This window comes from Archocentrus centrarchus, chromosome 16 (assembly GCF_007364275.1).
Source record: "Archocentrus centrarchus isolate MPI-CPG fArcCen1 chromosome 16, fArcCen1, whole genome shotgun sequence".
Classification (NCBI taxonomy): Eukaryota; Metazoa; Chordata; class Actinopteri; order Cichliformes; family Cichlidae; genus Archocentrus; species Archocentrus centrarchus.
This window is the reverse complement of record NC_044361.1, coordinates 4,046,153-4,072,440: the sequence shown is the minus strand read 5'-3', so window position 1 is coordinate 4,072,440 and position 26,288 is coordinate 4,046,153. Positions and strand designations below refer to the sequence as shown.

The 26,288-nt window shown below is 41.1% G+C and overlaps 1 protein-coding gene across 1 annotated transcript in view; it reads left to right on the top strand.

Moving 5' to 3' along the window:
• The window catches only part of crppa (CDP-L-ribitol pyrophosphorylase A), a 54,048-nt gene extending 28,006 nt beyond the window's left edge, over positions 1 to 26,042 (top strand). Inside the window, exons 9-10 of the mRNA XM_030750328.1 lie at positions 6,982 to 7,107; positions 25,230 to 26,042. Of these exons, the coding sequence (XP_030606188.1) occupies positions 6,982 to 7,107; positions 25,230 to 25,334 (231 nt within the window). The 3' untranslated portion in view covers positions 25,335 to 26,042. The remainder of the gene's footprint in view (positions 1 to 6,981; positions 7,108 to 25,229) is intronic.
• Positions 26,043 to 26,288: the final 246 nt, after the last annotated feature.

Sequence of the window (26,288 nt, the reverse complement as noted above, 5' to 3'; positions counted from 1 at the left end):
AGTTTAACGCCTGCTGTGTTTAGCGTAAGGTTTGTTGACCTTTCAGTGATGCTGAAATCTTCGCACAGCAGGTTTCATCATAACAGAATTGATTTGTATCTGTCATATATTTGCTGATCTTATTGGTATTCATTTCTGTCCTCCTCTTCAAAGGCGTGTTGATAAGAACTCAAGTTAAGTTGTGTGTTTGTATGTAGAATAGAATAGAATGCTTTTATTGTCATTATACAGGATGTACAATGAGATGGGAGATTGTGTGTTCATTAAACCATTTTTTTTAATAGCTTCTTCAGTTTGATCAGTTGTCAATCTTACCTTGAAAGGATCTACAGGAAGTAACCATAAGAAGGATGCACACTGCCTTAGTTATTACAGTGAACATACAAAGTAAATGGTCATAACTTGAAAAATATACTAGTTGTTTATGAAGTTATTTGTATTTTATCAATGTGCGGCATTGCTTACACAGTCAGGACTCCCTTCTCCCATCTCTACTGCCCTGCTGTTGTAAGCCAGAGAGGCATGAACAGGGTGTGATGACAGCTGGTACACCCCATGATTCACTAGCTTTTAGAACTACCTTTAGCAGCAATAATTTGAAGTAATCCTTTTCTGTATGACTTTTATTAGTCTCTCACATCATCGTGGAGGAATTTTGACCCACTCTACTTTTCCATTGTGTCGATTCATGGAGGTTTGTGGGCATTTATTTATCCACAGCTCTCTTGTGGTCCCACCACTACATTTCATTCGGGTTGAGCTCTGGACTTGGACTGGACCATTGCAACACATTGATTCATTTCTTTTTCAGCCATTCTGTTCTAGTTTGCTGGTGTGCTTTGGATCATTGTACTGTTGGATGGCCAAACTTCAGTTGTTGGATAGATGATCTCACTAAAATGCTTTGGTATACAGAGGAGTTCATGGTTGATTCAATGACTGCAAGGTGCCCATAGCTGCAAAACAAGTCCACATCATCATCACTGCGTGCTTGTGCTCAGATGTGGTGCTGTGAATTATGGCCAAACATCTCTAATTTGGTCTTGTCTTTCCAAAGGACATCATTCCAGAAGTGTTGTGGTCTGTTCAGATGCGACTTTCCAAGCCTAAGCTCTGCTACCATGGTCTCTTCAGAGAGAAAAGACTTTGTCCTGGCAACCCTTCCAAACAAGTCATACTTGTTTGTATTTGTTTTTGTTTTTTTTTTAATTGTGCTGTCATGAACTTTAGCAATTAACATGCTAGCCTAGCTTTATAGAGTCGGAGATGTAGCTCTTGGGTTTTTTTTGGGGGAGTTTCTCTGAGCATTGTATGGTCTGACCTTGGCGTGAATTTGCTAGAACGTCCCCTCCTGGAAAGATTTTGGCGTTGTTAACACATATTTGAAGGCTCCAGACTAACTAACTGCCAAAACGTCTGCTTTTATAGAGGTGGTCACACTTGCTGATGATCAGTTAATCAAGTACATTTGATAAGCAGCAACTGCCTGGTACTTACCCTCTTAATTCCTAAAAAAGGTGCACTTTGTTTTTCACAGGACTGCATAGGGTCCTGTGAAAACCTACTGGTGATTCGAAATTGGCTGTAGTTATGAATGTGAATGTCAGCATGAATGGTTGTGTGTCTTTCTGTGTTTGGTCTGTGACAGGCTGACATGTTTAGGGTGTACCCTGCCTCTCGCCCAGTGACATCTGGGGTAACTTCCAGCCCCCTCTGTGATGCCGAATTGGAGTAATGCATTAAAGGATGGTTAGATTAAAGGCTATATTATATAAATATCATAACCATTGAATTACCACATTTAATAAAAGTACATGGATGCTACTCTGCAAGAAAAAAGGGTGCCAGTTCCATTTAAGTTTAATTTATATATCACCAATTCATGACAAGTCACCTCACGATTAAAACCCTAAAATAAAGAGAAACAATTAGCAAGCACTTGGTGGTAAGGAAGGACTTCCTTTTAACAGGAAGAGACCTTTGGCAGAACCAGGCTCAGGGAGGGGCACCCACGTGCCGTGGCCTGTTAGGGGGGTGAAGGGAAAGTGAAGAAAAAAAGAAGAGCACAGAGAGACGAGGACAAAAAAAACAAAGTATTGGAAACAGAAGACAAAAGTTGACGGCCTGGAGTATTGGTGATTGGTGGAGTAATGCTCTGTGCATCATTGGAAGCCCTGCAGCAGCTTGAACCTATTGCAACATAGCTTTGTGTTGGCTGGCTTACTTTTATCATCAGGATTTAACCCAAAGTGGTTCCAAATGGGCTTGAAGCATTTTTATTTTAATAGTTACTTTTTCTAAATTACCCACAGTCGCCATTTTTCACAGCTCGATGAGCTCAGCTGCCCGTCCCACCATTACAGACTGCCCCTGCTCTACAGTGCATCACCTCAGTACAGCCTTTATTAAGACTTTTTTTTTGGTTGTTGTTTTTACATACAGTTTATTCAGTAGCTTAAAACTGTATGTAAATTTTTAGACTCTGCACATTTTTTTCTTAAGCGATTAATAACATTTGAGGACTAAAGGAGAATTATTTGAAAAGTATCTGTTAGGGAAGTTTTTCATACATAAAACTCATAAATTCTCAACATTTCCTCAAAAGTCATATAGTAAATAAACTACTGTAGGTCTGTCTCAGTATCATTTCCCACACTGTGAATGAACTTTTCTTTTTTCAGATTTATGAAGCTAGACACCTGGAGCTGCACAGATTCAGTTTCACTGAGGAGCATGTACTGCGTAGCAATAGAAACCTTTTTCCTTTTTTCTGCTTGTAAAAATCTAACCTGTAGTCCACCTCGTGTCCCTTGTGGAGCTCTGTAGCTGTTTGGAAACTCTACACCTCCCCTGAGAGCACCTCTGCTCGACCTCGCTTACCGCTCGCTTTGCTTAAAACTTTGTCCGATACCACCAAAGCAACACTGACCCGAGAACACGCTGAGAAGAAAACCAGAACAAAGTGATTTAATCTGCTCTGGGAAACATTTAAAGGTTTGTTTACCTTTTTTTTAATTTGGAAAATGTAACTGTTCATCTAAAACACAGAGCCAGCACCAAAACAATGCCAGTTAATGAGAACAAATAAACCCACACAGGCTGGTTTTTGTGACAAAACAAGCCAGATGTCATGCAGCGTTGCTCCACTGAAACCCCCGCTCTTACTTGTGTTAGATTTCAATAAAGATGGAAGCACATAGATTCAGATGTGTAAACAGTCAGGTTGAAGCTGGGGATTTTATGGGATTGACTCCCTTCCACATCAGAACAAAACCAGGTTCCTACAAATCTCCCACCGGTACATATTGCTAATTCATCCTAATCGAATTCTGTCCAGTAATTTACGCTGATCAGCCCCAACAATAAAAACACTGACAGGTGAAGTGAATAATGTTGATCTTGTTACAATGCGATACTCTGCTGAGAAACCTTGGGTCCTGAGATTTATGTGGATGTTACTTTAACATGTACCACCCAGCTAAAGGTTGTTGCACACCAAACAGCAAACGCCGGGGCTGAAAAAATGGACTTGGCTTCTATGGATAGCTTTCTACTTTGTAACAGTTCTACTGAGGAGTGTTTTCTTTGCTTCTCTTTTGTTTTACCTGGCGTTTGTCCGGATCCAGGCAGCTGTAGCTGATCAGTTTCTTACATCTCACCTCTGCTAGTTTGAGTCACTGAACTTGCACCTCTCCACCATATTTGTGCTGCTTGTGCCTCTTAGGTAATTTTAAATGAGACACCTAGCTTATTACCTAGCTCCTCCACATCGAAAGGAGCCAGTTGAGGTGGCTCGGGCATCTGATTAGGATGCCTCCTGGCCGCCTCCTGGGTGAGGTGTTCCGGGCATGTCCCACCGGGAAGAGGCCCCGTGGTAGACCCAGGACACGCTGGAGAGATTATGTATCTCGGCTGGCCTGGGAACGCCTTGGGGTCCCTCCGGATGAGCTGGAGGAGGTGGCTGGGGAGAGGGAAGCCTGGGCTTCTCTGCTTAGGCTTCTGCCCCCGCGACCCGGCCCCGGATAAGCGGAAGAAAATGGATGGATGGATGGATGGCTTATTGTGTGGTATAGCCTGTCCAAGACGTCTGTGCTTTGTAGGGAAAATTCTAGTATTTTATTAGTATGTTGCTTTCTGTGTCTGTGCATTTTACCCGTACAGCCAATGAATGCAACTTGTTAACCATGTTTGCTAGCATTAGCGAATAAGTTAGCACGCCACCCTCTTCTCCAAATATTTTTATTTTTTTTAAATGACAGTCCTCAAAATGCTAACATTAAAGATGCAAATGGCTGAATCCATAACTAGTGCGTGATGTCACCATTTTATAAGGTCTCTGTTGTAGACCAGCACGCCCCGCTGCAGCAGCGGCACCGCCTAATGAGAACAACCTGCAAAACACAACCAACAGCCCGAAGTTGCTGACTGGCCTCCAAACTCCACAGTTTATGGTTCAGTGGATCAGAGCTGTCTTGGTCGCTGTGTGTTTCTGTTGTATTTCACTTTTTTTTTCTCTTTTGTAGTTTTCTTCTATGCTGCTGTTTTAATTAGTTTGGTCCCTTTCTTATTGCATTAAGATGACCCATCACAATGTGTTGAAATGATTAGAGGATTAAGCAGTCAGTCAAAATAGACTTAATACTTACCTATGTAACATGCTGTGAGGCGCTGCGCTACAGTTGGACTGTGAACTATGAAATCCTGCTCTCATGATATTTTTGGATTTTTTTTTTTTTTTTGTTAACCAGATCACTGAAAGGATTGATTCATTGTTTTTAGTTTAAAAAAAGTACCTTTATAGATTTGCAGGACAAAACTAAGAAGAACTGAATTGTATTCTATAAAAGTAAACCAGTCCCCTCATTTTTTTCCCCTCTCTGCCTAACCCAATTTCATGGTAAGATTCAAATGTGCATAAACTCAGTCTGGAAAGTTGAGAGTATGACAAAACATGAGGCAGACCCCTCAGTGATTTGGTCCTGCAGTGGAGTGTCTGTCTTCTAATTTATTTATTTATTTTGCCAGGGATTATTATTAAATTGTGTGTGCACCCCCTTATTTATCCCAGGCTTGATTTCACAATAGTGATCACCGGGGGATAATAAAGTTTAGCCTCGAGGGGAGAGAAACAGACACTTTTTTTTTTTTTTTTTTTAACCGTATTTTTCGGACTATACGTCGCTCCGGAGTATAGGTCGCACCAGCCAAAAAATGCATAATAAAGAAGAAAAAAACATATATAGGTCGCACTGGACTATAAGTCGCACTTTTTTGGGGGGGGGGGGGGGTTGATAGAATCCGAGACCCAGAGCACAAATTCCATCTTGAACGGCAATTTAAAATAATAATGGATTAAAGAACAGGACGAACACGGTTACGCCTACGTTATGCTAACGTAGCACATTCAGCTACATGACGCACAACGAACACGTGTTCGGTATGTTAACGTAACATTAAGTTATTCAGATAACCATAGCATAAAGAACATGCTAACAAGTTAACCAAACCATCAATCCATTGAATTCTTCATCCTCGGTGTCACTTCTAAACAACTCCGCACACTCCGTAGACGAAGCGCCGCTTCCTCTTCTGTGTCACGTTAGTCAGACTCGTCGTCAGCTGCAGTTCCAATTATTCCAGCCTTTCTGAATCCCAACAGGATGGTTTGTCACTGAAGCCCATGTTTTCTTGATCCATCCAATGACTTCCAGGAAAGTTGGGTGGCGCATTCTCCCAGTTGCCGTTAAGCTGTGCTCTCCATCCATCATCCACTGCGCCCACAGGTTACGCAAGACTGCCTTAAAGCTGCAGTTCACGGAGATGTCAAGTGGCTGGAGTATTTTGGTTCATGTGTTATAAATGTCACATATACGTCGCTCCGGAGTATAGGTCGCACCCCCAGCCAAACTATGAAAAAAAGTGCGACTTATACTCCGGAAAATACGGTAGTCTAAGGTGTTCTGGCCTTGAGCGAGACACTTTATAGAAAATCTTTATATTTGATTTTATCACCTTTCATTTCATGTTATAAGAAATCACCAATTTATGCTTAACATCTGTCTGGTTTATTTATTATTATTATTATTTTATTATTATTGTCGTTATTGCATAATCATCACTCAAACAGCTTATATTTGATTGCCTGTCAGGTTACAACATTGAACATTTCAAGTATATTTTCAGTCAGCTTAATAACCCCTCTCAATCATCATGGAAGGTACCCAATAACAATAGTGCTTGTGTTCAAATTTTGTTATCATTTCAGTCTCTGGTAAAACTAATCTAATCAGGACAAATATTTCTTTGGCCTCATTCTTTGCAGTCTAGCTCACTGCTGAACATAACTGGCCATCTTGGTGTGTTACACCTGCTAATGTGCTAAATAATCAGTTTTCAAGTTGAACTTCAGCCGATGACAGCCAGCATGTGACTGATATTCAAGCAAAGTGTAATAATTGTACATTTAAAGCAGATGCCTTGACATTTTTGAAACCATTCTCCTGTCTTATTGCGTCTCACTGCCACAGTTTTTAAGGGTATGTGACAGAATAATTGGGATGAATAACTCTCCATTTAAATGGCTGTCAGCAGTACGGTTATGGAAATCGACTAAAGCTTTAGCTTCTCGTAGAGATGACACGGTAACCTGAGCCATTGTATCTGGATTATGCTGCCCTAATTGGGAAAAATAAACCTCAGGGGCCCTTAAGATTTACAGCTCAATTAGAGAGTCATTATATCCCCAGACAGGGCTGTGTATCAACCAACCTCTGTTTACTGTCAGCAGACGCTTATGCTTCCCTGAACTTCCCCAAACATAGCCCTAAATAAATAAGCCCATTGAGTTGCAACATGTTTAAACTACTGCTTGAACAATGTCCTGTAATTGCTCCAAAACGGGGTATAATTGCCATTCTGGTAAAAGATCCTCTTTATTGGCAAGTGTTTTCTAATTGGGTGGTGTGACCTTTGTTTTGATAGGTGCATTTGAGCAGTATGGATGAGCTCTCCATCAGCAGGAGGGTGCACACGGCAATCATGGACCTGGCCTCAACAGCTAAGCACCGAAATATTCTCATCTATGGCATCCAACTTAATCAGGCAAAGGTAAGGATGCTCTCTGTTCTCCATCTTCTCCATTCTTCCCTTTTTATTTCTCGTTGAAAGGATCTCAAAGTTCTTGAGAAATGCACATTTAAGAGAGGCCAACTTAAACAGAGTTGGAAACTTCTTTTTAACTGTGTTATTCCAATGCCTTGTCAGGCTTTTTAGTTCAGGCAAGGTTGCTGTCTTATATCACCCATCTGTATGTATTAGCGTGCACACACAACCTTGTTTGCATGGGAAGAAATAGAGGACAAGCTATAAACTTTAAACCTCCTGTTATATGGGTTGTGTTATTTGAACTGAATGCCAGAGGGATGAAAAGGATGCAGAGATGGTTTAGGTCTAAAGAACTTTGCAGTTCAACTGAAGTTCATGTAGGCCAAGCCACAACAGTTGAGCTGTGTGTGTCAAGCTGTGTGGGGATCCAGTGCGAGGCCCACCAAATGTGTACTGGAGTCATTAGGATGGATGTGATGTTAGGGTTGACCTGAAATCCATATCTGATTGCTTAGCTATTAAAGGATTATATAAGTTGAAATTCTTCTTCTCCCACAGTGAGAAATGTCAGGATTAATGCTACCAAAGCCATCAGACCAAATCACTGTTTTTGGGCCAGATGCGTAAGGCAAACCTAAGACAATATAAATGAATATTCATGGCTTTGTTGGCCTCAAATATGACATCCATTGTGATTTATGTTCATGACTGACTGCGGCAGTGTGACAAATGAGGTTTCTTGGCAGCTACATCTCTTCACAAATAAGTGGTAAAAGCCTCTGTGCCTCAGGCAAGGCGATGTTGGAGCAGGTCGGGTTTGATGACTCTTGCAAGGGGGGAAAAAAGTGAAGGAGGCTTCGCTTGTGGTCAGCAAGGTGGCGTGGTCGCATCAGGTCTCAACCCCACACTAATCTAATGAATACGAGATGTTTTGCTTTCTTAATATCGAGGCATGCAAAATATCACTGCCCCACATGTGACTTTGATTCCGCTATCGGATGTTGGACGTCGTGGTTTTCCTGAGAGTTATGGAGACTAATTCTCTTAATTAGTCATCCTGTTCAACTCCTTAGAGAGAACAGAGCAAAGGGGAAGGGAGTTGACGGAGATAATGCATGTTTCGCCATGATAAAATTCTTATCATTATGAGATAGTGGAACAACAGAACCGGGCCTGCTATAAATCACTGTTAGCTTTTTGTTATAATGAAGATAATTCTTCCCAGATGTCCTCATTCATACTTGTGGAGATGCCTGCCAACACATCCTCTGTCAATCATAGACTGTATATGAATGTTGCTCTTATACTGAAGTTTGTTTTATTTCTTTGGCTTGAATAGAAAATATCTGAAAGCAGACACACATAGTAAAAGATGCGTCAGCTCTGTGTGGATGATTAGTCTTTAAATTAATTAAGATGTTTTAAACTGACCCATAAAAATAACAAGAACCTGGGGTGGCATGCATTCACACGAGTGATGATATAACAATTATTAATATCTTTGCCATGAAATTCAGATTTTTAGCATCCAGAGAATTATGATGTCTACACTTTGGTCACATGAAGACCAGCATGTTGTGTTTTCCCCATGACAACACGGTCTGGATTACATTTTCTGTTCCTTGCAAAGAAGGGTCAAGTTTTCCTGTTTGGATGTCTCAGAATGTCTTTGTAAGGAAAGCCAGCGCAGACTGCAAACAGTTAGTAATACCTCTGTCCACAGTTTTATACATATGTCTTATTAAACATTTTTAGTGTGCATTTTTTGCTTTTTATGGCTAAGTGTATGTGCACTAGTTCTCTCCAGTTTATAGAAAACAGCGCAATGGTCTAAATTTGAATATCTCACCAAGATGATGCATGGTCCTGGTTTCTGTGATGAGGACCTGAATGACTTCTGTCTTCCTTTATTTCTTTAGAGAATAAATAACAACAACATTGGTATTTGCTTCAGCTACTGACCACATTGGTATTTTGCACATCCGTATCAATATTGGCCCAATATTTAACTTGGCTTATTTAAGAGGTTCATTCCTGTCCAGGATTATGAAATGTCTGAGGTCATGTTGTATAAGTCAGACCCACAGTCTGTCACAATTTGACCTACGACTCCTGTTATTGTGTGTAACAGTGCTGATGAAGGATTATACTCCCATATTATCAGCGCTGAGGTGTTTCTGGGGAAGATAAACAGCTGCTCTAAGGGACAGCAAATCAATCAAGAAAAATTAATGTGTGAAGATAAACTTTATAATTTGTATAGTAATAAAAAATAAACTAAAACAAGATTCTGCTGATGCTATTGTGCTGATCTGTTGGTAAGGTGTTGGGTGTGAGTTAGTTTACTTAATTTTAATTTTACCTGTTTGTTGTCTTGCTCAGAGAAGATCAGTACAAAGTCTGTTCACTCAGCCACAGGCCTGTTAGCTTAGCTTACCGATTAAAATATACCTAAACCCAGATTTACTTGATTTAATTAAGCCAGGCTAAAGCTCCAGTCAGTGTTAAACACTTCCTTTAAGGTTAACAATTTGGTCAGTGTAAGTGCATCACATTGTACTGCATGACTTACACTCTTTCCTTCATTTGCACTTAACTTTATATCATAGTTATATGTATTTGCTTTAATGCCTTTAAAAAGTAACTTTACATTTTCTATCTTAAATTAAACAATTTAAAATACTGATGCTGGTATTGAACGTGAAAAACAGTTGTGAAAATCACAGAGAATCATTATAGTGAAGCTGAACTGGATAAACATTACGAGAATGTGTTTGGTTTTAATTTGTCATCACTGGAGGTTAACGTTCTGGATGCTACTGCAAAGTAATGCGATGCTGAATACTACTCAGCAGGATGCAGTTCTTTTATATGCTAGAAGTATGAATATTAGAGCTGCGTGCCGGCAAAGATAGTCATGTAAACACTTTACCATCAATAGTAAAAACATTTGTGGCATCATGAGAGTGGCTATTTTCCAGTTTTTTACACAGGTCATTGTTAATCCTCTATAAATTTTGAGTGCTTTTTGTTCCTCCCTACATGATTTCATCCTTTACTCTGACATGACTGGTTCTTGTTAGCTGCTACACAAGTGAAAAGAACAACTGGGGAGTACGTTTAAGTGTCCCTCACCTCTTATTATGCATCACTCTGAGGAATTATTGGACGCACCCACCACTTTGGAAAAGAAAAGCTATTTGACTAATTAAATTTTAACTTTCTGACAGTTAAAATACATGAGCACATGGAATTGCGCTCGTCCCGGCGAGGTTGGAAAAACGATCCACCTCATCGACCTTCGGTGATGTCTTTTTGGATAAAAAGTGGGTTTTTCTCAAATGAGGCCTGATTGTGGTTTGACTTTATAACACCCTGCCGCTGAAGCACAGTGCATTCAGCAGCGCGTTGCCGTGCATGTTACTTCACTTTGTCAACAGGAGAGAGTGAAATGGAGTCTTGGGCAATGAGCGGCACTCTCTCTGAAAGGATCAAAGCGCTTCTCTAGAGCTCTTTTCCGTTTGTGTTGTTGCCTCGTTGAAGATGCCCACAAGCCAAACATCAGGTGCAACAATGTGTGAAAACCTCAGGCCGATCTGAAGACGTTGGCCGAGAATGTTCAGACACTGGATCCTCATAAACTGACAAGATGTTGTGAAAACGGTGACGGTATGTGCTATCAGTGTCTGCTGTGTTGATAGGAAGTGTCATTGGATCCTTTCTCGCACAGGGTCCTGGTGACTTGTCATCTGCTGAAAAGGGAGTTGTCTCAGTGATATATGGGTGTTGTAATCCCTGCAGTGAGAGCCCTGATGTTTACCCAACCCCATATTTCCTCCTCCTCAAAGAGCCCGAACCGGGAACCCTAAACCTGAGAAGAGATTAGCCGGCTGGGAAGAAAAGAGAGGGAGAGAAAGGAGAAGAGGGAGGGGAGGGAAGAGGAAAAGAAGAGGACTCTATAGGCCTATTCTCCTTTACCTGTTCAGATCTAGGTCTGAAAGGCAGACAGGTGAAACCGTACACGACCAAGCGAAGATCTTGCTGAGACACCCGTGGAGTTATAGTCCAGCAGAAGTCAGGGGATAATTAGGGAAGGCCGTTGTCTCTGTGGTTTCAGCACACTCCTGACTTTTTCTCAGCCTAAATACAGTAGTTATCCTATGCTTAATAAAAGAATGGTCTTCAGTGGAGATGCAATGCATTCAATAAAAGGAAATTAGTTCAGTGAGGTCAAAAAAGTTGTTGGACAGCTAATCTTCTCTGCTAATCACTTGAGGGACTTTAAATCTGAGGGGCTGCAGTGGCTGCTATCAAGCCTAAAGGTTTGGGAACTATTACTTCTTAAGATCACTATGATCAGTATAGACAAGACTAAAAGGAGTACATTCATACTTGTCCAAAGAATGAATAAATAGTCATTTTAGCTAGAAATGTGAGCGATAACTAATTAAACTTTGCTGCCTTCACCCAGAGATGGTGCTTATTTTTTGAAGATATTGAAGATCATGTTATTTTCTAAAATTCCTGCTATCTGGTAATACTGGAATAGTGCCCAAGACTAATGGACTTGCTGAAAGTTAAGAGATCAATAAAGTCATAAAAACTCTTGTGCCAAATGTTACTGCAACCAGTTCAGTTCTTACTGGCACATTTTACTTTACACTACAAATATCAACTCAAAGAAGTGAAGCTCTCTCTGTGACGGCCTGCTGTTTGGGTCAAGTTAAAAATCAGGGAAGGTCGTTGCCTCAGCACACAACCAACCTTTCTGTTTACTGAGTGTCTGGTGTTAATTTTTCTGCTGGAACATTTAATGCACTTAAGAGAATCTGTTGTCTTTCAAGTTGGTATAAAGGAGTGTGTGTGTCTCCTTTATAAAATATGAATGAAGGCCAAAATTGAATGCAGTAGTCTCTGCTGACAGTTCAGTTCCATTGAAAGTTGGAGATAAATTCTGAGTCAGTGATAAACACTAAATAACATCAGAGTTAATCAGAACATTGCAGAAAACAACACAGATAAGAAATGACGTGGCATTTCACAAAGCTGTTTATTGTTACCAAAATGTCTCTGAGGCGCATTTGGCAGGTCAGTGGGTGGATTCAAAGAGTAAAAGTTCAATATCCACCCTGCCCCTTCACATAAGTTTTCCCCTGTTGTTGCCTAAGTACTTGTCTTTCTTCTGACAATCCATGTCTTTTTTCTTTAAGATCCCTCTGGAAAAGTGGATGAGAACATTTGGCTCCCTCAGTTGAATCCTGACATCTCCATGCAGACAGAAGCCTGGGATCACTAGTAATATATTTGTAGAGTTAGGGTCGAGCCATGCGCTGCCTTGACATGTGCAGAATATCAAGCTTGATCTTCCACGCTGAGCGCTCCAGATGTGTGTTGGTATGTGTGAAACTTGACCGCTGGAGTTTGGCTCAAGGAATTAGACACACCAAAGCGTTGTTTACTCAGCTTTGATTTCTTAGATTAAAAAGACCAGCAGCGTTGTGTTTGGGTTGATGTGACTTGAATCTGAGAGAGTCTCGCAGACAATTGGAAAATGATATTCCGAGAGAGCGATGTGTTTCAAACAGACAGTTTGCTCTTACGGAAGATCAACGTAAGCCGGTTCTTCACAGCGAGTTTGTAAACATTCAGTCACGCAGGGGAAGAGCAGAACATACACGTGTATTTGTTTTGCCACTTGGTTTTGAGCCGTTTCTGACCACCCACGGTAGTCCTGGCTTCATTTTACTTCCATGTGGCAGCTCCACTGAAATTATGCTATCACGGGCCTCATCAAAGATTGTTTTTGCACCACTCACCTTCTCGCTTTGCTCGTGCTTTTATTTGCAGAGACCTCGGTACACGTGCTTGCGTGGTTGGTATGGTTGAAAATATCTGTGGAACAGCACGCAGTAAGTTTAGACCACAAAAAGTACTGCCGACAGCCCCAAAAGGCTGGTAACGTTTTAGCCAAGTCTCCATCAGTCCCTGTGGCAAATTAGAAACAAGGCTTGTAATCCATATTGCTTTCCTAAGAAAAATAAAAAAATTATATATATCCGCATACACTTGGCTGACAACCAAGCCAATGTTTTTGCTCGTTATAAGGATTTAAGTCTATGGAGCACATGAAGTTCAGCCTCTGATTCCACTTTTCAAAGACACCAGAAGCACTAGAAGCTTTTTGGAGGATACGTGACTAACAGCCACTGTTCATACAGTCCCAGCTATTTCTGTAGCTGCTATATGCGAAACATGTAGTGTTAGTCATGTTATAGCTAAAAAAATACCCCCACTATAGTCATGGTAAAAAAAGGAAGAGCACCGTCTGTTAATTCTAAGGTTTTCCAAATCAGGACATAACAAAAATATTCTAATCCTTAGCAGGGCCTTAAAATTAGGTACTGTAAAGACAACCTTACACCATATTTGTTCAACAAAGACTTGCAGAACATGCAGAAGCAGTGTGTGAAAACGAAGTGTACTCTTACTGTTTCCATAGGATTTAAGAGGATAAGTAGCAGCCAGGTGCTGCTAATCAGATGCACTTGATAAACCAATCATCAGCAAGTGTGAGCAGTTCTATAAAAGCTGAAGCGTTGTCAGTTTGTTGAGCTGGAGCATTCAGATGTGTATTAGCACGATGCCAAGGTGGAAATGCATCAGCAATAGGGCTGCAACGATTAGTCGACATAGTCGACAATAATCGACAATAAAAATAGTCGCCGACGAATTTAATTGTCGACAATAGTCGTTTATTATTACTGGTGATTTTTTTTTTTTTTTAACGTAGTGAGACATCTTCCTGTCCGTCTTTCTCTGGCGAGCTTCACACATGGGCAATTCGGTTGTTAAGTGATGACGTAGAATTCCATTTCCTGGTCCAAGTTGTCATGTGATCAAGTTGCCGCAATGCTGTGTCCCTGGTTGTTTTAACTCGAAAAAACCACACTCAGCTGTGATTTTACCGATGAGAAAGAGAAGCGGAAATAGCTGCAGTTGATGAGGTATGTTACAATCATCTTTAATAGTGACCAGTCATTAGTTATAGTCCAGGGGTCGGCAACCTGTAATCCGGAAAGAGCCATTTGAACCCGGTTTACACGGAAAAGCCGCAAATACTAGCGGAAGCCGGTAGAGGTTGCCGCGAGTGACGCATATGGTAAATGGTAAATGGACTAGTTCTTATATAGCGCTTTTCTACTCAGTATGCGCACTCAAAGCGCTTATACAGCCTGTTTGCATTCACCCATGCACTCCCATTCATACAAGCACTTCCATTTTTACGAAGCTAAGTGCTTTTTTAATTAACTAACACTCACACGCATTCATACTCCGACAGAACGGTCGGAGAGCAACTTGGGGTTAAGTATCTTGCCCAAGGATACATTGGCATGTAGCCTGGAGTAGCCAGGATTTGAACCGCTGACCTTCCGATCAGCAGGTGACCTGCTGATCGGAAGCTGCATATATTGAGAAACTAAAATAAATAAATAAAATGATTTTATTTTAATATTTCAAGATCACACTAATGTTCTAATTTAAAACTACAACAAAAACCGAACTGAGAAAAACAAAATGCACTTCAACTGGATACTTATTTGTACTGCACATTAAGCCTGGATGAGCCGCTGGTTGCTGATCCCTGAGTTATACCGTTGCTGTTTATTTAGAATCATTTGGACCCAGATACGACGTCAGAGTTAAAGACCGGATAGCATTCAGCCGCACGTTTAGTGATGGGGGATACTGGTAAAACTGTGCAAACTTTGTTTTACAGGGACAAAAAAGTACTATATATTTTCTTTTTATGGTTGGAAAAATGGACCGTTAGTTATATCAGCAGCAAACCTGATTAAAGGTTTTGAATGAAGTATGTGTTACTACCACATTTTAAATAACTTTATGCGAAATGTAAAAGCTGATAGCTAAATAAGTGCAATTTCATAATTATGTGATTCATAATCCGATTAGTCGACTAATCGTTTTAATAGTCGATGACTAATCGACTATCAAAATAGTCGTTAGTTGCAGCCCTAATCAGCAAGGATCCTAGAGAAGTAATTTTTGGAGCTCATCAATCTAGGAAGGGCTATAAGGCCATGTCCAAACAATCTGTCTACTCAAGACGTATTTCCTGTAGTTTTGGTGTGTAAATTCTGGTATTATTATTATTATTATTATTATTATTGCACTGCTAAGGTTCAGTATCTGTGTGTGTCTTGGACACATGAAGTCAATAGATTCAATTTGCTAACCAGACTTGGGTACAGTCACTTCTGGTTACAAAAAAACCTGAGATGATGATGATGCTCACAATGTTTGACACGTCAAAATGAAAATTTTACAAACCACAGGTGATGCCTCAAGACCTACACCCATCCTTTATATACAGTCTATGAGGCCAAACAGAGTTTCCACAGCTGAAATGAGTTTTCTCATGAAGCCTTGTGTAAAATGATTTTCTTCAATAGTTTCTTGCAGCAGTTCTTGTTCAAACACTACATCTGTCAAAGCATATGGCCAGCATCCCCCTGCTGTTTAGTCTGCAGCAAACTGGTATTTTGACAGAAGTACAAAAACACAGAGTTATACCTATGTTTGCATGTTTGGCTTACAGTCGACTGCAATTACAATTTCATGCTTGTATTGGGGATGGAAGTGAGGGTACTGAGCCGTGGCCAGGATGCATGCTGCTGAAAACTCAGGCAGTAATAAATGTCTTGTTTTCTAAAATCTGCCTGCACCTGCAGCTGACCTCAGATGCCCTGTGATATGGCGTGTATTTAGCCTCCCTGGGTTTCTGTAAGTGATACAATGTGATTAGTAAATGAGGCTTCTGTGGAAAAAGTGTGTGTGCTTGTGCTTCTCTCTCACCGCATTTGGAATTTGGTATGTCCCAGTTCATAAATCCCACCCGTGCCTTTGTGCTTTCATACCTCCTCAACTAAGGATCTATTGTTCTTGCACACTGTTTTGAGGTATGTCTTTCGGTGTGTTGAATTCAAACAGTCATCTCTCACCAGAGCTTGTCGAAAAAGTTCTCACTGGAGGGCTTCAGTGGAAATACAGACCCCCTCGGTGTCCCATTCTTAGCAGAGTTTGCCTCCTCCTCCGAGGGTACACAGAAACAGAAGTCGTACATGAGACATGACTAACAAACTGCTTTGTTTGCCCGATGGATGCCCCCAGACAGGATATTTTGGAAACCCTCGTTGAAAGAGCTTTACCAGTGTACCGTGAAAGGGTTGTGTGGCAGCAGTTGTTCTCTCAATGGGGTCTGAAAAGCAGTTATCAGTACAAAAGTGTTCTTTTTTTAAACCTGTCAGCTCTTTTGGACTTCTGGAAAGTCTGAGGAAGCTTCACAAAAGTAGGGTGGGATAAAGACTTATTCATTTTCCTACATTATAGTCCCTTTCAGATGAAGTGAGGCAGAGTGGGAACGACAGGAATATCTAAAATACAGACATTCAGGCAGCAACGCTAAATACCTCGGCAAAATTCAATAAAACACATTCCCTAGAGACGCTTCATCTCTAAGAAGTACAAAGTAACGGTTGTGTCGCTGTCATCTCCGTCAGCTTTAGGTCCCAGTCTCTTACCTTGGAGCTGAACGGCCTTTAAATTTATGGCTGAACTTTCAGTGCAAGCCTTATATATATATATATATATATATATATATATATATATATATACACACACTCTGAAAGTTGTTGAGGTCTGAAACTCAGCAGTAAATATTAGCACTGTTTGGATCTAAATATTTGGATGCGTGTCTGTGAAAGTTTTCTTTCTTCTGTCTTCTCTCACTTTAATCCAAGTGCCTGACTGAAGTTTGGCAGTTATTTGTCATCTTTTATTCATTCCATCTCAGTAGATTGATGATAGATCCTCTGTTCCTTCCATCTCTTCTTCAGTCATTATCATATCTGGAAAGTATGTTTACTGATGTGAAGCGCAGTTATTTTTCTTTTTCTTGTCTTTCTTATCGCCTGTCATATTTTGTTTTTGTCTTTTTAAGCATTACCGTCTCCAGAGCTAGAAATGTTTTTCACCAGGCAGAAAAACTGAACGTTGGCTTCAACATGACCGTGCACGTTTACGTATAGATCATAACTATATGCATTTTCTTTCCTTGCTCTCTCCCCTATTCCTTCCATGCATTATTCCCTCCTTCCTTTACAGAACCTTAACATTAAAACGATTAAAATAGTTTGTCATGAATCTGAATTGTGATGCCGGGACTTTTGTTGACGCTCAGTGTTCTGGGTCGTGTTGATCGGACAAAGCGAGCAGTTTAAATTGAACAAGACATGAAGTGTCTCTAAAAGTAGAAATAAAGGTTTTCACTGAGCAACAAAACTGCTCTGTAATATCAATGCCTGGAATAAAAGTACTTTTAATGCTCCACCTAGAACTGAATTAGTACAAGTTCATCATTTTTGTAAAAAGTTTTACTTTCTTTCCCCTTTTCTGCACATTCTTATTAAACTGGTCTGTAACCTTCATGCAAATGCTAAAACAAAGAGAAAAGTACTAGACTTTAACACAATTCTTATTCTACTACTGTTTTAATATTCTGCTGGGAATGTTTGTTTACATCTGCCAAACAAATCCACTACACCAATCCACAGGAAATGTTGTCAAATTATATCCCAAAGAGATCCCAGAATTTCCCAAATTTTGCTTGAGACGTCTTGAATGCTTAAAAAGAGGCAATTTCTTATGTTAAGGAGTAAAAATAAAAACTGGGACTCTTTCTTGTATTGGTGTATTTTTCCGCCCCGGTGCAGGGATTTAGTCATCCTGCCACAGCTCTTGATTACATCAGTGAGTCTCTACAGGACATTAGTGGTGTAAAATTCAAGGCTCTAATCAGACTGACCAGGAATTGAACCTGTTATCCCCCTCTCCTTTCTCAGTTTAGCCCCCAGCTACTGCCTGTCTTCAATGATACACGGAGAGGAGGGAGAGCAGGAGGACCACAATACCCACTCGGGGACGAGCTGTCAGAAGCCCTGAAATACTATCCTGTCTGTGTTAAAAGCACTGGGTGTTTTTTAGCAGTATTATATCACTGGGATTCAGCAAGGCAGGTTGTTTGGGGAGAGTTTTCCTGAGAAATTACTTCTATTAAAGAGTAAAAGTCAGTGTAATGCTCACTGAGGTTCGTGTTAGGTGTTGGTTTTAACTTTTGAGACTCCCAGAGTGGAGAACACTGTCTGGCCACAGTGCTAGTAATGATACTGCCCTCAAGTGGATGCTACAGCCATTTGTTCTGCAGCGCGTTCATGTCACAGGGAAAAATGCAGAGACAGTAAAATATTAGGATGATGAAAAGAGGTGATAAAAACGCTCCTAACGTTCTTGGCCACTTTAGTTATAGTAGCTAGTGTGACTCTTAACAACTCTTTCCAGTTCTCTTAGCTCAGGGCCGGTGCCAAGCTTTTCCATAAGCTGTTTTCATATTAGGGCCCGGGTCCTGGCATTTCATGAAGGGAATACGAGTGGAAGTCCTCGGTCCAGAGGGCCGGGGTTCTCGGTGGGAATGACAGAGATGTGTAAATTGTCACAGCTAAAGGCCATAATTGCCTGAAACCTTTTGGCATCAAAGCCGTCCCTTCTTGTGTGGCAGAAGTGCCGCTGCGTGCGCCCTAAGATGGAAAGGTTGATTGCATCCATGGCATTTAGAAGCAGAGAGTTTGAGGATTGCTTTTTGTGTGGTCCGCTGATGCTCTCCTCCCCCATTCTTCCCTGTTCCCCCCCTTTGTGCCGTGTTTCAAAGACCTGTCGCCTCTCGACTTGTCAAAATCCTTCCCTTAAACGGTAAGCAAAAATAGAAGCTAATGATTGAAGTTCCATTCTATAAACTTGTGGTCGCCGTGTGGAGTAACAGGCCTGTTGCATGTGTTGCATTTGTACACATGGGAATGATTGAGCAGATTTTCCCTTTGGTGGCTGTCCTCTCGTAGGATTACACAGTAGATTGCATTGTTTATGTTTCAAAACAAAGCTGTAGCCCAACTTTGTAATGGGGCTGCTCCCCCCAACAGAAATTCACATTTTTGTTGAACAAAGTTAAATCAGAAAATTAAAAGACAACCGACGCCGACTCTCTCCAGCTGTGACTTGTATCCAGTGGTATTTTCCCCGTGATAGCAGTTCATATAGTGTTTGTTCTCAGTTTTAAAATATAAAATCTGTCAGGAGAAACTACATAAATGCCATCTTGGCCACCAAGAGATTAGACACGTCAGTAATGGATGTAGCAGACAGTGTGGGGGGAAAAAAAAGTGTTTGAAAATGTAAATGTGTCGCTTTCCTATTTAATATGACACACACTAGTGATCGTCCTTCCACTAATGTGAATAAATGATGATGCTTTTGGCTTTAAGTGAGGATTTGTGGCAGTTAATCATTATGAAGTGGAAAGTGAGGTTCCCTCACGACTAATAATAGTAAAGTGAATCTCGTAAAATCCAGGCCTTTTAAAATAAAAAAAAATACCCTCATGCTGACTGCACTTAGAGTTTGGCACATGAGGAATTTCTGTCTTTGGAACATCTGAAGATTAATGCCACATTGTAAACAGGTGAGGAGTGCCTATTAGCTCCAAAAGGACCATCAATCAGACTAATTTGCTTGTGGGTTTCATCTCTCAGGCTCAGTTATGCTTTGGCTTGAAGTTTCATCTCATGTCAGTCCAAATGCCCACTTCAGCTCGGTTTGTCTCAGCTCTGCCGCAGTGAGAAAAATTCTGCCTCGAGCTAACTGGTTTCTTCATCTACATACTGCTGGAAGAGAGGCAGAAACGGTGGAAAACCATCTCCGTCAGTGCTGGAGGACATAGGCTCTGATGATGATGAAGATCTGGAGACACGCAAATCCTCCAGGATCACATTCCGCCTCTTAGTGTGTGTGTGTATATGTGGGTGCGTGCATGGGCTCGTGCACGATAAAGTGTCTATGCGGTCTGTGCGTGTGTTCACTCTTCTGTAGGCATCTGTCCCAACACATGCATTCCCTCTCATGGATGTTTGCGTGCCCATAACAATGAGGCAATGAGCTGCTTTATTCATCCTGGATGGTCCACAGTGGAAAGAGGAGACACGAGCTGTGGCACCCCCGCCAGCGGCAGTTAAGAGAAATACCAGCGCTTGTCTGTCAAAAAAAATCTACTTATTGGAGTAAACCGTGGCTCTTCCATCAGTTTGCAACTCAAGTCATATAGATTTCAGCCCAAATGCAGTTTAATATGCAAATGTTAAACTGCAGTTTGTTGTTGCTAAGTAACTCTACCTCTTTCTTGTGCCTTTCCCTCAACCACGTTTGAAGCCTGAGTGGCAGTTGTGACTACTTAAAGCTGTGCCACGAGTCAGTAAAGAACTGAAGTCATGTTTGTATTCCACTGTGCAAGCAAATACTGGATTTAATAATGATGTTTTATGAAGCATGATTCATATTTCAAAGGCTGCATATCTGCAGTGGGAATAATTCAGCGCTGACTCTTGGGCTTAAAACTTTGATCCTCCTTGGTGATCTCGACTTGTATTTTTTTGTATTTTTGTGTTCAAACTAAAATGTTCTTTTGCTGTTTTCTTTTTCTCCTCCTGCCTGTAAGAAGACAGACCTCTAACAGAGTGATTAGCTGTGGTTTAATAGCTGTAGCTGTCTTCCATATGAAAGGGACACCCGGCGTTCTTGTGACTTTCCCAGGGTTCTCGTCAGTGCACTTGGGTGGTAATCAGCTGATAATCGTGCTCATCGCATTTATCATCTCCACCGTATTTCAGATTATCCAAACACATGTAGCCTTTCAAAAACTTTCCGTGTGAAGATGTAATTGGTTTTAGATAACAATCGAAGGAATGCTTTCATCTGATAAACAGTGAAAACGCACAATCAGATTTACCAAAACTCTTGGTTTTGCTCTGAGCTCCTGACTGATGAACCAGTGCGTATTCCTTAGGATATATGGGCAACTTTGTGCTATCAGCCACATTCTGTTGACTGCTTGCAGATGTACTGCCCAATCTCCTTGTCTCATTGTACCATTGATTAAACCACAGAACGTGGGTACGTGATAAAGAAAAATGGCACTCTTGATCTCATTCCTCTGGAAATCCAAAAAAGCTTACTAAGAAGGGGCGGTACATATTGTGACAGAGTGGCTCTGAAGTCCATTCATCGTATTTTAATTCCTTTTTTTTTTGTTCATTTTTCTATATTACTTTAATCAACGAGGCTGTAATTGGTAAACTTTACTCCAGTGCCTTAGTTCCCCCCTTCAGTCTCTTGGTGTGGAAAAATCAGTGTCATCTGATTCCTCCTCCTGCTGGTTCTGATTATTGAGGAGTGCTCAAGGAGTTCTGGATCCTGGCTTTTCTTGCTCCCATTAACCACGGTCAGGCCCGATTCCATGCTCATCGCTGTCACACCTCGTTGCACTCCCATCCAGTGCCTGCACACACTGGGCCGTCACGAGCTGGCCGGCGGAGTTGGGCTGTAAGGTCGAGAAAGGACAGAGTGAGAGAGAGCTTATTTTCTGCTCCAGATGCATTAAACCGCTGACACCGAGCTGTAGTACAAAATGTATTTAGAGGCCAGGTCCAAATATGTGCTAAATAGGATGTTCCAGATCACAAATCACAGATGATTTGTCATTTTAGCAGGATATATATTTAATATATTTTTATTTTCCTCTCCGTGGGTGTCAGAAAATTAAAAGCTTTGTGAAAAGCCCTCCTAAATGTTTTTATTCCCTTCTAAGAAACCCTGCCCTTTGAGAGTTAGCTGATGAAATCGGCTGCAGACACAGGAGAGAACCTGTCAGTCTGGATGGTGTTATTTTGATGAAATAATGCAAGTCTGATTCAACTCTCTTGTAAAGGATAATTCAACATTATTAATACTTGGATTCTGTATTATAGGTTTGGCATTGTTTTTGTTTGAGAGTATTCGAATAAAACAAAATGACTTTGATACGTTTGATTTGACATCTTACAATCGGAAAAACAAAAGTGGGATGAAAGAAAGACTTCCACACTAAGGCGTGCTGTGTTTCTAAATGACGTTATGTTGAATAGTGAATTCTGCAGCTTTTTGGTGATATATCTGCTGCCTCAAACATTACAAATACATGCTGTGCAAAAAGGGAAACTTAGACAGTTTAGACAGTAACAAAAGGCAGAGAAGGACTTAGCCAATGATTACTTACTATAACCAGGGTTCTCTGGGGTTCCATACCTCCACCAAGGCTGAAAATTCCCTCCACACTATCCATAAACTGAGTATCTGGATTAAGGAGAACATCTGGACCCAGATTAGACTGTGATATTTTCTTGGCAACATCAAGACAATATACTTCGGGTCAGAAACAAGTTACTGCTGCAGGTGGAGGAGATTAAGCATAACGGGGTCTTGTTCATGAAAGAGGGGACAGTGGAGTGGGAGATCAACACATGGATATCTATTTATGAAGAAATGACCCAAAATTAAAAAAAAAAATTCCTGTATCCAGACTCATATCTGGGGAAAAAATTCCATGCAGATCTGTCTAAAAGATTTTGTGTAGTCCTGCTAATAAACAAACTGAACCCCTGCTTTGCACAAGTAATGAACATGAGTGTTATAAATGATAGCTAATGTGAAAATAACAGTTAACCAGATTATACTTTAAAGTGCAAATCATTAAAGCTAATAGTAATGTCCAAAAGTGTTTTTATAAAAAGAAAAACATGAGCAGGTGTGCACTGAATGGCTACAACATTAACAGGTAAATGAAATAACATGGCCCAGATAACATACCTGTGGAGGTATGGAGCTGTACACAGCTGGAGTAACTACAGAGGGATGAAGCTTATCAGTCATACCATGAAGCTACGAGAGAGTTGTTGAAGCTAGGTTAAAAAGAGGTGATGATTATTAAATTATATTGTAGGGTGCCAAGACAGGAACTGTGGTACTGTGTGAGCAAGTCAGGGGTGGTGAAACAGTGATGAGGTGTTGGGCAGGAGTGACAGATTCTCGTGGGTCTGGGTGGGATTACATCAGATATCTGCTCTGAGACCCTTCTTGTTTGCCGTGGTGATGGACAGGTTGATAGACTGATAGATGAGGTCAGGCAGGAGTCTCTGTGCACTCTGATGTTTGCAGACGACCTTGTGAGTTATAGTGAGAGTAGGGAGCAGGTGGAAGAGAACCAGGAGGGGTGAAGATTTGCTCTGGAGGGCAGGGGGGTGGGGGGTGGAGATGAGTATCAGGGTGATTTGTGACAGAAGGATAGCAGCAAAAGTGAAAGGGAAGGTTTACAAGGTGGTGGTGAGGCCTGCTATGATGCATGGTTGATGTATGGTTTAATGACGGTGATAAAAAAGACAGCAGGCAGAGTTTAAGATCCTGAGATTTTTGCTGGGAGCAACCAGGAAGGACAGAATTAGAAAGGAGTGTATCAGAGTTTCAGTTCAGTATGAGCGTTTTGGAGACAAAGAGGCAAGGTTGAGATAGTTTGGACACGTGCGGAGGAGGGATGGTGGATACATCAGGTAAAGGGTGAAGATGGATCTGCTGGGCAGAAGGAAAGAGGAAGACCACAGAGAAGATTAATGTAGAGGGTTGTTGTGACAGAAGAGGATGTTGGGGATAGAGCTCAAACGGAGGCAGATGATCCATTGTGGCGGTCCCTAAAGAGAGCAGCTGAAAGATCTCAGTACAATGCAGTTTTCTGCTGGGAAACATCGGATCCTTTGGGGTCTTGATACGTGCCACCTACCTAAACATTGTTCCAGACCAAGCAGTTCAGAGCTGTTTTGGCGGCACAAGGCAAACCTGCAAAATACAAGGAAGGTGGATTTAATGTGGTATATGCTGTAGGTGCTGTAGCAAACAAAAGTATTTTTTTGGTATTTGAATGAATGGAAAACATTTTGTTCCATTACAAAGACCTTAATCTTTCCCGGGCCTTTCTTTTCCTTTTCTCTGTGATGTTTTATGTTCTGAGCATTCTCTATGCTGCATGTTTTTTGTTTTAAAACATATTTCTCTTTCATGCTTGATGCTACATCAGCTACATCAAAAGCCATAATAAAGTCCACAGTTCATATATGAAAAAATGCAGGTTGAGCATGAAGCATAAATCTGTGTAAGGAAACAAGCCGTGGTTTTTAGAAAGTGAAGCTCCTTGAACTGCAGCTCCTTTGAAAAAATGGAAAACAGGTCACTCTCAGACGTCATAAAGAAACTAAATCAAAGTAGGGAGTCACTCCAGCCTATAAGGAATGAAGTCAGGGGAGTGAAACCATTTAAAGTGCGCTGCACAGGCGGTCTGCATAAAAAAAGAAACAGATACAGACGAGGGGAATCACAAAAGCAAAACAACCACAACAGTGAAGCTCGCCTTAAAGGGCCAAACCAATCAAGTGTATGTCTGAATGTGTGGTTTAGTTCAGATCTGTCCAATATCATGCACCATAAATATCAAAGGAGATCTTATCGGTTCACCGACTTCAGAGGGCTTGAATTTTACCCACATTTCTGGTCTGCTTCTGTTCTCGTCTGATCTTTTGCTGCCTTTTGAAAATTGCTTTCGTCTGTTGATTGAACAAGCAGTGAAACGGCACGTCTAGAAAATCCACCACCAGAATTTGATTATTATATCAAATTAAAGTGGTGAATTCAGAATGCAGTGCAGTTCACACTGTGTGTCAGATTTTTCTCTCATTAGGGGAATTCTTGTGGAAATCGTGCATGTAACTTTACAAATATCAAATTTGTCAGTCATGTCTGCGCAGCACAGACGAGCCCCTGATGTTCTAAAACCTACGAGCAGATCTGTTTCTTACTTCTGTCATTACTGCGAGTGGAACAGCATGGGTGTGCTTTAACATTGTTTCCAGTCTTTTGTGCTGGCTGCTATCGCTGCCTGGGTGCTTCTGGCTGAATTTTTGAGGTAAAGACGCTGGGATGACTCAAACACAGTCGTGTCTCCAGAGAAGAGACATAAAAGTGAACAAATGGATGTTTTGAACTGTTTTATTCACAATAGCAGCATGTTATTGTGTCTTGTTTTAATTATATGCTCTTTAAGAAATGACCTCACTGCCTTTTCTCCTCCTCCTCCTTTCTCTCAGGACACCGAGCACTGGGAGAGGTCAGCGTCGAGGGTCGCTGAGATCGCGTTAGCCTTGATCCGGGACAGGAGCCCTGCTTTGGTGGGACAGCTTCTGCAGGCATGAAGGGACGAGCACCACTGGAAAATCCCCATGCTGTGACTCAAACACTCCTGGAGACAGTTTGAAACAGTTCTGGTCTTTTTTTCTTTTCTAAATCTTTTTACCCTCAAATCAGTTACTGCAAGGTTAAAGCGGCGAGTGAGCCGACCTTCAAGAAGCAGACTTAAAAAGAGAAAATAAAATCTGAGCTGCATCTTTTATTGGTTACGCCTGGTACGATAAACACCCACATTTTTCTGTATGTGTGCATACGTAAATCAAAAGAAACTACTGAGGTTCATTAAGGCAAAGAAGAACCGTGTCATCAGTGGGCTCATTTATTTATTTTTAAGAGTTAAGAGTTTCTCCCAAATAAGCAGCGCTACTCTGTCGCGCTGATGATTAAGATATGTGAGGCTTCGGCTGCAGGCGATTCTTGTTGTCGGATCAAATCAGCGCTGGTTTTTAATCGCTTTAAGAGTGATTTTGCTGTGGTTGTCAGAGACGTGCAATAACAGGCCACATCACTTTGAATTATTACAGTGGAAATGTGAACTGCAGCATATATGCCAAAAAACTGGGTGTCGAGTTTGCTGCCTTTACCGCTGGTTAAAGCTGTTCGTGACTGAAACATGAACACGGAGCTGCTAATATTTTTGTACTTAAGTAAAACAATAAATATGTCTTGCTAACACATGCAGTAAGTCATTCAAGTGTGCTTTGGCGGTGGGACCTCACTAATACTGTTTTCAGAGACACTTGATTGGTAATGAAAGTTCTGGTCGTCTGCCTGCGATCGCATGCCTCAGCGATGCCCTCCAGTGAAGCTGCAGAAGAGGCTCCTGTTTCCATCTGGTGAACTGGTGGAATCCCGTGGTTTTCTTGGAGAGGCTTTAGAATAATTAGCATTCATTAAAATTATATTATTTTACTCCCCTGAAGTTACCACAACAACAAAGTTTAACTATGACTGTTTTA